The sequence below is a fragment of the Rattus norvegicus genome, chromosome 19 (assembly GCF_021556685.1).
Source record: "Rattus norvegicus strain SHRSP/BbbUtx chromosome 19, alternate assembly SHRSP_T2T, whole genome shotgun sequence".
Lineage (NCBI taxonomy): Eukaryota > Metazoa > Chordata > Mammalia > Rodentia > Muridae > Rattus > Rattus norvegicus.
Window position 1 is genome coordinate 60,058,475 of NC_141552.1, and position 17,890 is coordinate 60,076,364.

Sequence of the window (17,890 nt, forward strand, 5' to 3'; positions counted from 1 at the left end):
CACTGTGCTAAGCCTTTATTGCAGGAGGCGAGTCAGGCCTGGGTGGACACAGATTCAGGGCAGCAGTGGAGGAAACTTTCAGAGGCACAGTGCCTGGCATTAAAGTTCAGCAAGTCCCGGACCCCATGTTCTCCTGATTCTCCACGGCTCAGTTCTTCATAGAGTGCTTTCCATTCAAAGGGTCCTAGAGGCCAAAAGGAAGGGATTTTTTTTCAGCTACCGGCCACCTTCAGGTCTCCCAGCCGAGGCATCCAGTGAGCCTATCTTCCAGTTTCCTCTGGAGGATCAGAAAGCCTGCTTCGCATCGCAGCGCCGTGCTCCCTGCTCCTGTTCCTCTTCTCCATGTACTGGAGGGAGGGAAGGGAAGAGACAACAGGTCACAGCAGCCCTGGCTCAGCTAAGCACCGACTCTGCTCTTTCACTCACTGAACCTGAGATCAGAGGCAGGGATCCTGAGGAATGGCCCTTGCTTATCCAACAAATCTGTCAACAGCTGCATCGAGCCCCTCCCAAGAAATCAAGGGACATTTGGACAGATGCATTCTGTCCCTGTCCCCAGCAGTTCTAATCACTAGAGTCACTACCTTAAGAGCAGCCGATTCAGCTGCTGGGAGGCTCTGCTTATTCAAAGTTGTCACAGCGAACCGGTATTTTCCAGTAAACTCCCCTCCTGCCTTCTAGTTCTCTTGCTTTAAGTTACTGATGGCCAACAGTAATCCTTTCCCTTGTTTCTAGCCAAAATGTTACTGGTTTCTCCAATTCTTTAGAGGGCTTGGCCCCTGTCTTCTGACCCTGTAAAATGGCTTGTCCTATAGGACACTTTAATAGCAATACCTTTATTAAAAGTTCAGAACAAGACTGAACAAACTACTCAAACCAGTGGCTGGCAGATGGGTGAGGGAGCTTCTTCTGACATGTTCCTCGAAGCAGTGTGAAGAGTCAACAGCTCTTGGTCATAACCCTCCCCACTCCCCAACCCCGCTGAAAGAGCACTGAGATTTTCCCAAATGCTTACTAACCTATATTCGAAACAGAATGTCTTAACATACATGTGCTTATATGTTATCAATAGATAAATACAGACAGATTTTAAAAATAAATTATTCTTCCCTGGGGAGGGGGAAAGACAGAAATTGAATTAAAACGTGAGCATATATGAACAACGGAACATCTTTTAGGAGCCATAGATATGGAAGAAAGAACACAAAAATAGAAGATTTAGTAACAACCAGCCAAGGACTTGATTGGAATTCCTGCCCAACTTCTAAGAAAAAAACATGTAGATTTTCAACTTTTCAACTCCTCTACTCATCTGGGGCACAAACAAAAAGAGCCACGCCACATAATCACTAACAAGTTTCACTCAATACAATTTCAAACTAAAGATGTTGATTGAAGACCTGTATAAATCCCTTTGAGTGGCAGGTTTTAAAACCTACACTTATTGCCAGGCGTAGTGGCGCACACCTTTAATCCCAGCACTTGGGAGGCAGAAGCATGTGGACCACTGTGAGTTGGAGGCCAGCCTGGTCTACAGAGTGAATTTTAAGACAGTCAGAGCAACCTGGTGAGACCCTGTGTAAAATACATACATACTTTTATTATTATATGTCTACGTGTTTATGTGTCATGCGTGTAAGTGTACACATGTCATGGTTCATGGTTTATGTGTGAAGATCAGAGGACAACTTTTAGGAGTTAATTCTCTCCTTCTAACATGTGTGTCCCAGGGATAGAACTCAGGCAGTCGGTCCACTTGGCCTCAAGTGCTCACCCAAGGAGCCATGTGCTCAGCCCTTAAATAAGTTTTCAAACTGCTTTTCTTCATCAAAAGGCTACTCCAGCCTGGGTACAGCAGATCACATTGGTAATCCTGGCTGAGTACAGAGGGCTGTGAGTTCTGGGACAACTGGGCTTACACACAAAATCCTGTCTCTGAAAATGCAGACAAACAAAAACAAAGCAATAAACAAAACAATAGTCAAACAGCAACACCAGGGAAAAGGTGAGGAAGGGCAAGCACAGGGCTTTTCAAACAAATTTGTGGATGTAGGGGGTCTAGATGTGGTCTGGAGACCCCCAAGACTCTGTCTCAAAGACAAACAGAACAAAGGACTACCTCGGAGAAAACAATACAAACCACCACCCCAGAGCACACAGAGAGAGACGTGCTCTAGGGAAAAGGATCTGACACTGGATGGTCCATGACAACCACAAGAGGAGGGGTCAAAGGTGACGTGTGCATCAGGTGTCAAGATGAATTACAAAGCTCACTGGGTAAAGTCTGTGCTGATGGAGGAAGTCCAGATGGCCTTGAACAAAAGGGGAAAGAGTGAGGACAAAGTCACTGACAGGACATCATCTAAAGGTACTGACTCAAAAGGACAGCTAACCACACAATGAAGTAACTGGATAAAGGACATGCAAGGGCAGTAACAGCAAAGGAGAAGGCAGCAGAGAGAGGCAGACACACGCCGACCTTTAAAGTGGTGTGGAATGTTTCAACATGCTGGGGCTGAGGGCAGCTCACGGGTACGGAGCCTGTACAGCTCTTGCAGGAACTCAATTTCAGTCCCCAGCACCCATGTGAGGCACTGCTCCAGCTCCAGGGACTCTAACACCTTCAGCACTAATATGCATGTGCACATACCCACACACATACACATAACTTCTGTAAAAGTCCCAACATAGGGAAGGGTGGTGGCAGGAGAGCCTCTGGAGACACTATTAAGAACAGGGGAGCTGGGAGGTGGTGGCACATGCCTTTAATCCCAGCACTTGGGAGGCAGAGTCAGGTGCCTTAGAGGCCAGCTTGGTCTACAGAGCAAGTTCCAGAACATTCAGGGCGACACAAGAGAAAGCCTGTCTTGAAAAAATACAAAACACCAAAAAAAAAAAAAAAAAAAAAAATCAAACCAAAAAAAAGAGCAGGAAATTAAAAAGAAACAGAGCAGACTGGGGAGTAGAGAGGTCAGACAGTGCATTCATAAGCTGCAGAAGCGAAGCAACATTAAGAGCAGGGGAGGTGCGCTGCTTAGGTTTCTGTCAACCTGACACGAGCTGGAGTTGTCAGAGAGAGGGAAGCTCCAGTTGAGAAAATCTCTAAGATCAGCTGTGGACAAGCCTGTAAACTTTGGCTGTAAACTTTTTCTTAATTAGTGATTGGTGGTGGAGGGTCCCGCCCATTATTGGTGGTGCCATCCCTGAGATGGTGGTCTCGGGTTCTGTAACAAAGTATGATGAACGAGTCAGTTGGCCTGACTCTCCATGGCCTCTATATTAGACCCTGCCTCCAGGTTCCTGCCCTGCTTCAGTCCCAGTCCTGACTTCTTTCAGTGATGAACTGTGGTGCCGAAGTAGAAGCCTCAGTACCCTCTCCTCCCCAAGTTGCTCTGGTCATGGCGTCTCATCACTGCGATAGTGACCTTGACTAAGACTGAAGGAAAGAGGAAATCTTATGAAAACAAATAGAGACAAGATGTTTCTATGACATCCAACTTAAAAGTCACTAACAACATTCAGGACCAGCAGGGAAGAAGAGTTCATGTGAGGTTTTAGTCATCGAAACAATGGCAAAATTACTGAACTACACAGGGACAGTAAATCTAAACATAGGCTTTACATAGGCAAGAAGCTATACAATTGATTATGTGTGAACAAAATGGTCCTGGCAGACAGAATACCACAGGATGTGCTTTCTGCAAGCACATTACACAGCACATTATACAGCACTAGGTTTAGTGGCCACACACCAGCCCCTGACTGGGACAGAAAAACATTTTTCAAGACTCATCTTTAAATCCTAACATATACATTTGTTACTGCAAAGAAAATCACCCTAGATACAGCTCCTGGGTGTGGCAGCTCACGCCTTTAACTCAATATTCAGCAAGCTGAGGCAGGAGAAATGAGAGTTTAAAAATCAGACTGGCTATTAAAAAAGTGGATCTTAAAATTACTCCTGTAGGGTTGGGGATTTAGCTCAGTGGTAGAGCGCTTGCCTAGGAAGCGCAAGGCCCTGGGTTCGGTCCCCAGCTCCGGAAAAAAAAAAAAAAAAAAAAAAAAAATTACTCCTGTATAGAGTTATTTAAATAAGATAGTGTCACAGTAAAAAGTTGCCCAGAGTAGAAAAGTCACAATCCAATACAGCTTCAAATATTATATTTAAACTTTTAATCTGAAACTTTGCGGGGGTGCAGTTCAAACACACACACATCCAATTCAAATTGGAAAATGGATCTTTTAGTCCATATATAATATTAATATATATGCACATATACATGTAATCATTACTTACTTTACTGGAAATAAAGTAACTGATGTATGAAACAGAAATGGGAGTAATTTGTTTTCAAAAGTTTAAAGTAAATCTGCTCGGTCAGTGGTGCCTAGAAAGAGACAATGACTGGTACTTTAGCTCTTGGCCCACGCCCAGGTCCATGGTGCAGTCTTCACCAGTGTCATGAGATCACACAAGATCCCTGTTGCTGTCCACAGCACAAAGACTCTAAGAGTCTCATTAAAGATGGAAGGAGCCTAAGTTAGTCTCCCCTCACTTTACTTAGGAAACTGAGGCTCAAGACTCTTGGTCACCTAAAAAGCAGTTCAAAAATGTCACCAAGTATGACTTTGATGCCAGAGGCTAGATTTCTTGAATATTTTCAATGAAAGCAAAGACACTTTCTCCCCTTGTATACACAGAAGAGGACAATATTCTAAAGCTGCTCCTACAGCAGGCTTAGTCCTCTTGGCTTTAAAGAGAATGTCATACATGTAACGTTGATTTGCTGTTGGACTAAAAGTAGAGGAAATCTAATAATGACAATGGATATCCAGAAATGTTCTGCTGCTTAACTCTGGGCACCAGTCTTACCTCATTCTTCAAGCACTTCCTCATTTCCCGATCAAGATCGTTGCAATGACCAAAAAATTTCAGAATGTTGTGCTAATGGGAAGAGAAGGGAGAAACAGTTCATCTCTCAATCTGCCAACATCTCTGAAACACAGACCGTAAAAGGATGCTGCAGTGGAAATGTCACCTCCTGTGTGGCTCTGTGAGTAAGCAAGCTAAACAAGGCTCCTAGGCCTGCCCCCCATCCTTAAAAAATGTTTGCAGGACAGAATCCAAACAAAACTGAATGATGAGATGACTTGATGGCTCATCTTGTATTGTGTGTAAGGTCAAAGACCTGAGTCACACCTCCAGTACCCACGTAAAAGGCAAGCAGCCGGGGAAGAGGGGACAGAAGAGACCCCAGGGCTCACTGATCAGCTCACCCAGCTGAATCTATGAGCTCCACTGTCAGTGAGAGACTTTGTCTCAAAACAAGACTGCAGATTAGAAAAGGCATCAAACATTGGCCTCCACACTCATGCACACACACACACACACACACACACACACACACACACACACACACACACTTTTCTTAGCTTAATAACACAAAATAGCCCCCTAACCCACTAAAACCTCACCTAGTGAGAGAGTAGAAAAGTTTAATCACAGGGCAAGAGAGATGACTCAGCGGTCAGGAGCACCTGCTATTCTTCCAGGACCCAAGTTCAGTTCCCAGCCTCCCCATATAACAACCTGTAACTCCATCTCCAGAGGAATCCAATGCCTCTGGCCCCCAAAGGTACCCATACACACATGCTCTGACAGAAAACCATGAACACATTAAGTTTAACCACCTAAAACCATTCATGTCCTTAGGTACCACACACCCTGCCCATCCCTGGTAGAGGGATGTGCTGAAGTGCAGGCCCAGTGACAAGAGCAAAGGCTTCCTTCACTGGTATCTCACTGTGGTTCAGCACTCCGTGGTGAGGAGTGCTTGCTACTCGTGTAGAGGACCGGATTGGATTCCCGGACAATTCCGGTTTCAGGGTATCCCATGCTCTCCTGACCTATGAGTGCCTGCATTCATCACATCGGCTTGTTCACACCTCCCTGTGCGTCTGTGTAATTCAAAAGACCTTTAAAGGTTATTTAATAATATGCTTGCTGCCAAAGCCACTTTCTCATTCTATCCCAAATGTCATCAAAAATACATCAGAAATATACAGTATCATTTGATGACCTATATAGGTCCCATAAATAAGCCTTACTAGTTTGTAAGAAAATCCTGTGTTGGGGCTGGAGTGATGGCTCAGTGCTTACAAGGGCCACTGCTCTTATGGAAGACCTGAGTTCTATTCCCAGCACCCTCATGGCAGCTAACAAGCTGTAACACCAGTTTCAGAGGATCTGACAACCTTGTCTGGCCTCCGTGGGCACTGCATGTGTATGGCACACACTTGCAATACGAGCAAAACACCCATACACATAAAATAAAGATAAAATAAACCTCAAAAAAATGTAAAGAAAAATGTCTCTCAGGTTCAAAGTCTGCTTTGCTGGAAAAGCAAAACTAAAACTCTCCTGTGTGTTTCCAACCCTGCTGCCGAACTACGGATGCTGCCGGACAGATGCCGAGGTTGGCACGAAGGACCCAGCTCTGGTAAAGGCAGAGAGCTTGGATGTCACAATGTTTAAGGTAGGCTGGGCAGCACAGTGATCTGCTGTAAACGCTGGACCTGTGGCTGTAATAAGCAGGTTTCTCCTTCTCTTCCTAATTACGGTTTTCACAGAAACCCGACAACACATAATTAGTAAGTGACACCTTGTGCTATTTCTCTCTTCTCCTTCAGGGCCACTGTAGAAGCGCTTCTCGGGTCCACACTGAATAAATGGTCTGAGTTGTTTCAATAAACACTTCAAATAGTCCAGGATTTCCTCTTTGTCACCTACTGGCCTTTTCAGAACAAGCACTTCCTGTGTTTTCCCTAAATGATTTCTGTGACAGCAGACAAATAGGACCAAGGCATGTTCACCCTTTAAATAAAAAATGGCAGTTTAGAAATCACAGCACATGGGCTGGAGAGATGGCTCAGTGGTTAAGAGCACCAACTGCTCTTCCAGAGGTCCTGAGTTCAAATCCCAGCAACCACATGGTGGCTCACAACCATCTGTAATGGGATCCGATGCCCTCTTCTGGTGTGTCTGAAGACAGCTACAGTGTACTCATAAACATAAAATAAACATTTAAAAAAAAAAAAAAAGAAATCACAGCACACTACCCATGCCTACAGCACCTGGGCCCACATACATACATACATACATACATACGTACATACATACATACTCACACATACATACATACACACATACACACATACATACGTACGTACATACATACATACATACATACACACACACACATACACACATACATCCTAATATGTGCGCAGGTTTGACTATGATCGTCTATGTACACATGTGTGGAGACCAGAGGTTGATGTTGGTGGTGTTTTCTTCCACCTCTCTCTGCCTTATTTTTTGAGTCAGGATCTCTCCTAACTTGGAGATTTCCAATTGGACCACACTGGCTGGCTAGCAAGCACCAGGGATCCTCCTGTCCATGCCTCCCTGGGGCCAATTACAGCCCACACTGCCGTGCCCGCTCTTACACAGTCGCTTGCATCAGAACTCAGCCCTCACACGAGTTAGCACTTACAAACAGCTGTGCCCCAGCTGCCCTGAGTGTGTACATCTTCTTTTAAACCCAAGATAAAAGGTGACTCCTGTCCTTTCACCTCCACATTAGCTAAGCCCAAATCAAAGTGACACTTTATGAAGTGGGAAATGTGACGCCCAAATACCCTAGGGAAACCAGACAAAGCACTGTGGACTGAGTTCCCTTCATTTTCGAGGACTTAGATGGGTACATGAGTTGGTGTCTGAGCACCTTTTACACAGAGAACAGCGCACAGGCACCAGCAGTGAACAGTGAGTAACGTTGGCCCAGCTTTCACTGCAGAGTGAGGACAAAACACACCATTTCCATATAACGGCACTGTAGACCACAGACACGCTGGAGGGACCCAAGAATCTGTCACTGGGAGATGCTCATGGGTGGGCCTGGCTAAATCAGCAGTGGTGAAACAAAACAAAAAGGCATGAGTGTGAGGAAGGGATCAGCCAGGAGGGATGGAGGGGTCAGCGAGGAGGGATGACAGAGGGAAGTAGGGACCAGTGAGGAGGGATGGGGGGGTCAGTGAGGAGGGATGGGGGGGTCAGTGAGGAGGGATGGGGGGTCAGTGAGGAGGGATGGGGGGGTCAGTGAGGAGGGATGGGGGGTCAGTGAGGAGGGATGGGGGTCAGTGAGGAGGGATAGAGGGGTCAGCGAGGAGGGATGGGGGGTCAGTGAGGAGGGATGGGGGTCAGTGAGGAGGGATGGGGGGGTCAGTGAGGAGGGATGGAGGGGTCAGCGAGAAGGGATGGGGGGTCAGCGAGGAGGGATGGGAGGGTCAGTGAGGAGGGATGGGGGTCAGCGAGGAGGGATGGGGGTCAGTGAGGAGGGATGGGGGGTCAGTGAGGAGGGATGGAGGGGTCAGTGAGGAGGGATGGGGGTGTCAGTGAGGAGGGATGACAGAGGGAAGGAGGGACCAGTGAAGAGGGATGGGGGGGTCAGTGAGGAGGGATGGAGGGGTCAGTGAGGAGGGATGGAGGGGTCAGTGAGGAGGGATGGGGGGTCAGTGAGGAGGGATGAGGGGGTCAGCGAGGAGGGATGGAGGGGTCAGCGAGGAGGGATGGAGGGGTCAGTGAGGAGGGATGGGGTCAGCGAGGAGGGATGGGGGTCAGTGAGGAGGGATAGAGGGGTCAGTGAGGAGGGATGGAGGGGTCAGTGAGGAGGGATGGGGGTGTCAGTGAGGAGGGATGACAGAGGGAAGGAGGGACCAGTGAAGAGGGATGGGGGGGTCAGTGAGGAGGGATGGAGGGGTCAGTGAGGAGGGATGGGGGGTCAGTGAGGAGGGATAGAGGGGTCAGTGAGGAGGGATGGGGGGGTCAGTGAGGAGGGATGGGGGGGTCAGTGAGGAGGGATGGGGGTCAGTGAGGAGGGATGGAGGGGTCATAGGGAGGGATGGAGGGACCAGTGAGGAGTGATGGAGGGACCAGTGAGGAGGGATGGAGGGACCAGTGAGGAGGGATGGGGGGGTCAGTGAGGAGGGATAGAGGGGTCAGTGAGGAGGGATGGGGGAGTCAGTGAGGAGGGATGGGGGGTCAGTGAGGAGGGATGGAGGGGTCAGTGAGGAGGGATGGAGGGGTCAGTGAGGAGGGATGGAGGGGTCAGTGAGGAGGGATGGAGGGACCAGTGAGGAGGGATGGGGGGGTCAGTGAGGGATGGAGGGACCAGTGAGGAGGGATGGCGGGGTCAGTGAGGAGGGATGACAGAGGGATTGGGGGTCAGTGAGGAAGGATGATGACAGTGGACGAAGGAGATGAGACGATGTGGAAATAAGCAGAAAGCTGTGTACACATGCATGAAACTGTCAAAGAACTTAATAAAAATAGTCAAAGAACTCTGATATAAATTTAAATATGTAAAGACTCTTTTCCAATAACTCCAAGTATTTATCGGTTCTGCCCACTCTCACCCTCCCACAAGAGTGACAGCAGACGTTTCCAGAGACTGGTAAGAAGTGGGGCAGAAGAAATTAAGGGTAGTTTCTGGCTCTGACGAGACGATGTCACTAAGACAGAAAGAGTAGATGGTTTCAGACGAGCTAAGTCCATGGAGTGGATATCAACAGAGATAAATAGAACTCAGGAAAAGCCTGAGCTGAGATGTCAGCTGCTGACGTGACAAGGGAACTTCTCAGGTGCTACAGCTGAGAATCAGGCTTAGGGTAGGGGTAAGACTGCGGACCAGGCTGAGGGAGAGCAGTCAAGACCAAGTAAAACCAGGTTAAAGCATCAAGGTTGAAGAATGGAGCAAACGCTGGCGGGAGAAGCTGGGAACTTCAACATGCACTTGGCCATGACCTGTGACCTCAGCCGGCAGTGACCTCAGCCGGCTGGGACCTTGCAGGCTCAGAGTCCTCCTGAGGAACAGAAAACTGAGAGAGGCGAAAGCAAACACTTTCAAGTCTGCTGGGAGGCCTGGGATTACTGCAATTATGTGTTTGTGTTCTCAAGACTGGGAAGATGTAAGTCTTTTAAATGTTAATAGGAAGACGCCCCCACCTCCAAAGGGGGAAACAAAGAGAAGAGGATGCCCAGTAAAGCCTCCTCTCAGTGACTTCCTTCTGGTGGTGAAGGAATGGGAGGGAGTTCCTGTTTCTCTGATGCTTTCCTGGGCTTTTCCTGTACTGTCTATTAAATGTTGCCTTTATACACCAGGAAAAACGACATTAAGGGCTCAGCGGCTCTGAGGAGAGCAGCTGCTTTGCATCCTGCACGTTAAGTGTAGATGATTGGAGTCTTGCTGACGAATGCAGGCAAGACAAGCCAGTAGGTCAGAAGCAGTCTGTGGATGCTGCCGGCTACGTGGCTGCCAAGACCACAGGAAGAAACCAGCATGGGAGGAATGAGGAAAGCGCAGCACGGCTTGATTGTGGAGATGAGGAGGACCAGAGAGCACTGCAGAGTTCCCACCTGGAAAGGGACATCCAGAGTGACACAGCCTCCTAATAGAGATTAAAACAGCTAAACCAACTGAGGGCAGAGGCTAGACAGCTTGGTCTACCATCCTATCAATGAAACTACCAGGCAGTGTGGTACACACCCAGTATCCTCTGAGGTGCTGGAAACAGCAGGAAGTTGCAGCTTTAGCAAAATCTCCACAGAAGTGCACATATGCCATGTTTCCAGACTTGAAGCTCAGTTCTACTGTGAGCACAAGAGGTGTGAGGCCCCAGGGATGCTGCTTTAGTGACTCGATTCTGAAGGCAGTCTCTCACTGCTCACCTCTGAGGCACACAGAGCACATGGAAGGCACTTCTCCAATGGCGGACTCGCACCACTGCCAGAGCCCAGCTCTACCAGCAGCAACACCACCCTTAGCCTGTGTTCACCTTACTTCACTGTGGTCACCCTTCCCTGTGGTGTGGCGAGATGACTCATCTGGAATACAGTTATAATCATATGGTTTCACTCATGACACACTTCTGAGTCCAGGGATTAGAGGTATGGGCCACCACACCCAGCTAAAGGTAGGCTGGCCTTGAGCTCCTGGTCCTCCTGACTCTTGAGCGTGTCCTACCTGAGTGAGTCCTGAGCTACCACTAGCTTCTCTACACAGCACACTGAAAGACACGGGGCCCAAAGCTGAAACAGTCTGGGCTACAAAGCCTGTATTGAATTATAACCCCGGTGTGCATGAGTCCACACTGACAGCAGTAAATAAGTAAGGCAGGTCTATAACCCAGACTCTAAAAATTAACTAACTACATAGATCAAGGAGAACTTAAGTCACTACTCTTTAAATGTGCACAGTGACTTCCTGTCAAAGAACTATGGAAAGGAGGAAAGGAACATTTAACGACAGACTCTAGACTCACAGTGACCCGTGGCCAGTCTTTCCCCGTATGCAGGCTGCACACATGGCTTCTTACTATGTGTGCAGTTTTTGTTTTTGTTTTTGTTTTTGGCATTTAACCCCTGACCCACCAGACTACATTCATAAGTCTAGTATAAAGAAAAGATCTAATTTTAACTTTTCTGGGTGATTATGTAATTGTTCTAGTGTCATCCGTTAAAAATCCATTTGAAATCCTTGGGAAAGAACTGGTCTTCCAACAACCAGAAGCATGGCCAGAACACACGAGAAAACCACCGATGGTAAAGGTCTGTGGCGTTTGAGAAGAGGCAGAACAAGATGAGCCCTGTGTTTACCTGCCTTCCACACTGTCTGACAGGGAGCTGAGGAGTAGAGCCCCGGGGGCTGGCTCGGTCAGCTAAGAGTACCACACAGGACTGTCACACCTATGGGCTGACCTGTCTCAGGGCGGCAGAGCCTATAGAACAAACGCTGAAAAGCAGCTAAGGTCCATGGAGTTCTTACGAGCCAAAACAGACACCACTCAACACTCGAGCGGAGAGAACCTAGGGTCGAGATTGATTAGGGTCCAGACAACCCTAAAACCATCCACAAGGTCCCTCCTCTGCAGATGACTTCAATCAGTAAATTAACTTTCCTTGGGGGCTGGGGAGGATGTGTGGCTAAAACCCAAGTGTTCAGTGCCAAATGAAAACTCTTAGAAACCTTTTCAAGTGACAGGCTAATTCTAAAACATCTGAGGAATTAAAAAGGTTCTAGAATAGCCAAAACTGTGGTTGATCTGGGTATAGTGGTGCATGCCTCTAATCCCAGCACTCAGGAGGCAGACGGGCAGATCTGTGAGTTCAAGGCCGGCCAGGGCTACAGTGTAAGACCCTATCTCCAAAACAAAAGGACACAATTGAGGGTATCTATGGGTTTGAGACAACACAAGGCAACAGTGTCCATGGCTGGGTGATACTAGGACAGACATGAAGCCAAGGAGATAGCATAGCGCAGAAGCATAAGGTACTTGCCTCATTAGCCTGACAAACTGAGTTTGGTGCCCTAAAACCCTGTAAGGAGCTGAGTCTGTAACCCTGTATTACTAGGGCAAATTAGGAGGCAGAGACAAAATGGGCAGAAGCTCTTTCACCCAGCACAATGGCAGCAATCAGAGATCCTGCCTCAAAACAAGGTGGGAGGGACAGACCAAATCCTTAAGTTGTCATCTGCCTACACACACACACACACACACACACACACACACACACACACACTCCATGGCATTTGACATTTGTATCCACATACATGCATACACACACACACACACACACACACACACACACACACACACCCTATGGGTCTCAACCCCTTTTGGGGGTAGAATATCAGATATTCTGCATATCAGATACTAATATTACAATTCCTAACAGTAGCAAAATTAGTTATGAATAGCAACAAAAATAATTTTATAGTGGGGGAGGGGGTCACCACAGCATGCAGAAGTGGTGAAACCAGTGCTCTCCATGCTGCGATTATAGACATGCAGTACCGGGGATTGAACTCAGGGCACTCTGGCAACCGAGCTCCAGTCTACATCCCCAACCTTTTAAAAAGCTGAAAAAAAAAAAAAAGAAATGATTTTTAAAAAGAGAGACATTAAATTTAAGAATGAGTGAGTAGGCTGCAGAGCCAGGAACACCTACCTACTCTTGTAGAGTCAGGCGATTTCTGAAGATATTTTGGAGGTTGAAGAGGCAAGACAGTCTCTTCAAAAAATGGTGTCAAGACAAGTGTTTATCAGCAAAACAATGAACTTCAAAAAAAAAAAATCACACCTCATACCACACAAGGACCTTAACTTCATCCACCAGAGACCTACATATAAAAGCAAAACCATATGATCTAGGCAAAAACCGTATGATTCTAGTTTTTAAAAAAGCACAGGAAAATCTTTTCTTTGTGTCTACAGGGAACACACTAGATCCTTAGGATTGTTTAAAAAAAAAAAAAGACAAAACATAAAAGAAAAGAGATAAACATGACCTTAACAAACTGCAGGGTTCTCTTTGAAATAGAGGGCTGGAGAGATGGCTCAGTGGTTAAGAGCACCGGCTACTCTTCTGGAGGATCTGGGTTCAAGTCCCAGCAACCACATGGTGGCTTTCAACTGTCTGTGATTCTAGTTCCAGGGGATCTGACACTGTCACAAAGACATATATGCATGCGAAATAGCAATACACAAAAAATAAAATAAAATTTAAAATGTTTAAGAAGGAAAGGAGGGAAGGGGAGAGGCAGGGAGGGAGAAAGAGAAAGAATAAAAAGACAGGTGTGGTAGTACACGCCTTTAATCCCAGGACTAGGGAGGTAGAGGCAGGTGAATCTCTCTGAGTTCCTGGCCAGCCAGGGCTACATCCTAAGACCCCATCCAAAAAGAAAAGGCTCACAATACTACAGAATGAAAGAAAATAGCACACTAGTCAGACTTACGTGCCATATCATTTTAAAAAAAATCAGGCAACTCAATTTTCTCAATATAAAGGAAAAACTGTATAAATGGCCAAAGTTTACATGAAAAAACTTAACATTATTACCCATCAGACAAGCATACTCTTAAAACCCAAAGGCGACATTACCACATCCTCATAAGCATTAAAGCAGTGCTGGTGAGATCTACACAGCGCACGATGGAAAGGAGCCCAGCCCGTTTCCACAGACTCCACACAACCTGGTCCTAAGCATTCATCCAAGATAAAGAAAAGGGCATCCACACAACTGCTGTAAGCCAATGTCCAGCCAAACGTCTACCAGTAGGAATAAGCGGCAGAGTTCACACAGGCACTAAATAGGAACCTCAGAGCCACTGACACAGAAGAAAGCAGGCTCCAGCCCCACAACAGAGGACGGACCAGAGGACATTTACAGCGCATTCCAGAGCAGCGAAGCCCCTCGATAGAGATCAAAAGGTAGTGGTGAGCTCCTGGCCAGGCCGGCTGTGAGGAACACTGCAAACCTGACAGGGACACCAATGAAGGGACACTGTACACTGACTATAACATGGTGACATGGGTACTGGTCAATTGTACACTTAGACTTATACATTTATTGTTTATGGAAGTACTGATACTAATTTTAAAAGTTTACCTTTTGGTTCTAGAATTTGAGATGTTACCCTTACTGTATGAGATCTTTTAAAAATGAAAAACAGAACCAAATGCGTAAGATGACTCAAATTCGTAATAGTCTAGAATCAAATGTTAATATGCAAATAACACGTAACACAGAATAACAAAATCACATTCGTGTGAGTCAAGTGCACACTCAGGCATGGATCTCACAGCACAGCTCTTGGGATTTGGTTCTTCCCTTCTATCCTGTGGGCTCTGGGGTCAGACCCGGGTCTTCAGGCAGCATGCACTGCCTCCTGAGCCACCCTGCCAGCCCAACAAAGAAGATTTATTTGAAAACAAGGACTGAACTCCTGCCCTTAATTCACTAAGTAGACAGGGCATATGAAAAGATGGACTTAATGTTACACCTGAAGGCCCTTCGTGACAAGACGGAGCTGTTACTCTCTGAAGTCTCTCGCTCCTTTTCTGCCCTTGTCTGCAACTTACTGTATATAGCATGGAGATGTCCTGTACTAAGCCAACACAGTCGGCTCCTTTTTTTTTTTTTTTTTTTCTTTTCTTTTTTTCAGAGCTGGGGACCGAACCCAGGGCCTTGCGCTTGCTAGGCAAGTGCTCTACCACTGAGCTAAATCCCCAACCCCCAATCGGCTCCTTTTAAAATAAGACTTTACAGTTCTACTTTAAAAACCCTGAAGCCAGACTTCACTTACATCGCCTGACTCACTTTCCAGTTAGTACACCATGTGCAAGAACACCTAATTCTTTGTCTCTCTGTGTATCCCTGGCTGTCTTGGAACTCGCTCTGTAGACCAGGCTGGCCTGGACACCAGAGATCCACCTGCCTCTGCCGTCTGAGTGCATGTGAACTGCTTACCCAAAGTGTGTTGTCAACAGTGAAATGTGTCTGCCAAGGCTGCAGTCATTCCTTATTATCATCCCTTGGTCCTAATCTTACTCACCATTGCTAAGTGTGATGTATTACGGTTTAGAGCATCATGAGGCAAACAGAAGCACAAAATTTTTAAAAAATCACCAATGCTTCATAGAACTGTAAAAACGAACCAAATATTCAGAATCTACAGAAGCATTACCTTGATTTGCAGCAGTCCCCACGTAGGCTCATTTTCTACTTTCTGTTCCTCCAAGACTTAAGTAAACCCATAAAATCTGGCCATCCGAAAGCTGCAGCTAGTTAATACAGACTTCCGTAAAGGTGACTATCAAGGGGCAACCTCGAATGGATGCCACGTGACCACTGTCCCAGCGTCCTTCACTAGGACAAGTGAGGACATGCACTGCAGCTTCTGCACAGAACCCCACAGACTCTCCACCTCAGCAGTCATAAAGCACATGGAACCACACACGTCAAGCCTCAAGCAGCTCACACTTGTTACTCATGTTCTGCCACTGTCCCTTTGCACCAACACGTCTCCTTAGACTTGTACCTAAGTTTCACTTCTGCCTTACGCTCACTCTTCTGAATCCTTACATTTTTGTGACATTCCTTAAGCAAGTTAATCAAGACGTTGCATTCTTCAGTGTGCAAGTGTGGAGACAAGTCAGGATGCATCGTTTGGAGGACGAGTAGGTGCAGACCTGTAGACACAAGAGTGCATTGAGTACACAAGAACACAGTTGTAATTTCAAGAGACAGCAATGGCCTTTATCAGAGGAAAGGGCTGGGTGTGACCGGCCAGGATGGAATCAAGCAGCACTTTCCCTGGATCTAGAGAGGGATAGCAGTCAGGCTGCAGGGGCTGGACTTGAAGGACTTTTCACAGACTCCTGAGGTTGGTTACTACTCATTTTATTCAGGTAAAAGTTTACCAATTATGAGAGCTGGCTCATTACTTCTTTTAAATTGTATATTCCTCTAAGAGAGGTATAAAGGGCAATAAGTCAGTGTCACATTAGTGAGACTTAATACAGACTGGCTTGCTTATCTAGCTGAGACACTTAGCTAATAAAAACAATTTTCAAATTTAACAGATCTGTGCACAAAAGTAATTATTGTACTGAAAACAGAAATCCAAGCTCCCAGAATTAGTTTAATGGGTCAACTACAAAACAGAAAATTAGTGACCAAGGTTAAGAAAATAATTATTTTAAAGTGTCTGTTATAGTGTTACTCTGCTATTTTTTAATCTACACTTTCTAATTCAGAAACATGACCAAAAGAACCACTTAATTGTTTTAATCTTAAAAGCTCCCAAAAAAAGAAAACATAAGAACTACCTCAGACCTATTAAGGAAGCTACTGTTGCCAGGTATAGTGGTGTACGCCTTTATCCCAACACTTGGAGGCAGAGGCAGGTGGATCTCTGAATTTGCAACTACCCTGGTCTACAGGGCAAATTCCAGGAAAGCCAGGGCTACACACAGAAACCCTGACTTTCTCAAACAATCCAAACAAACAAAAAGAAAGCTGAGATGGGTGGAGAGAGAGGAGGATGCTGAGAGATGACTCAGTAGTAAGAAGCGCTTGCTATGGAGTTCCCGTCCCAGCACCCATATCTCTCTCTCTCTCTCTCTCTCTCTCTCTCTCTCTCTCTCTCTCTCTCTCTCTCTCACACACACACACACACACACACACACACACACACACACACACACACACACACACGTGTCTTGTCTCGTCTTTTTTTTTCCTTTTCTTTTTTGAGACAGGGTTTCTCTGTTCTCTGTGTATTCTCTGTGTAATCAGCCCTGTCTGTTCTGGACCTGATTTGTAGACCAGGCTGTCTTCTACCTCGCTGAGACCACTTGCCTCTGCCTCCTGAATGCTGGGATTAAAGAAAGGAGTGTGCTAGGCTAATAGTCTTTTCAAAGTAAAAGACAATACTGGAGAGACTGCAAGAAACTGGGAGACTGGAGCCCTTGTGCACTAGGTGGTAAGGCCATATGGTGAGTGATGTAGCCATTCAAACTACCCCACAGGGGCCCAAGTCTGCAAACTCAGCACTCAGGAGGCAGAGGCAGGAGATCGAGCTTAAGGCCAATCTGACACAGTTCCCAACAAATCTGATGACAGTCTAGATCACATATCAAGACTGTCTCAAACTAGGAAAGATAAGAACCAGCAGTTCACTGACTGCTCTTGCAGAGGACCTGGGTTCAGTTCCCAGAACCCATGGCAGCTCACAAGCACATAACACTAGTTCCAGGGCTTCCAATGCCAGCATCTACCCTCTGCAAGCATTACACAAACCTTACACAGGGAAAGCCCTCATGCATAGAAAAGAAATGTTTTTTTAAAGGGAAAAATAAAAATAGAAACACCCCTCAAAGAAGTGCAGGCAGGGTCTTGAGATACCAAGACACCCACATGCACAGCTGATTACTCCCAACAGCAAAACAAACACCAAATGTCCACCCAGACCAACAGGCAAGCTC

At 46.4% G+C, this 17,890-nt stretch overlaps 1 protein-coding gene across 6 annotated transcripts in view; it reads right to left on the reverse strand.

The window, feature by feature from the left end:
• Cmc2 (C-x(9)-C motif containing 2) overlaps positions 1-17,890 on the reverse strand; it is a 25,889-nt gene continuing 7,999 nt past the window's right edge. For 2 of the 6 annotated variants that reach the window (NM_001402209.1, NM_001402210.1), the window contains 3 exon segments: positions 1-347; positions 4,874-4,945; positions 15,987-16,093. In NM_001402209.1, coding sequence (NP_001389138.1) covers positions 261-347; positions 4,874-4,945; positions 15,987-16,067 — 240 coding nt within the window. In that variant the 5' untranslated portion in view covers positions 16,068-16,093 and the 3' untranslated portion in view covers positions 1-260. 6 annotated transcript variants of the gene reach the window in all.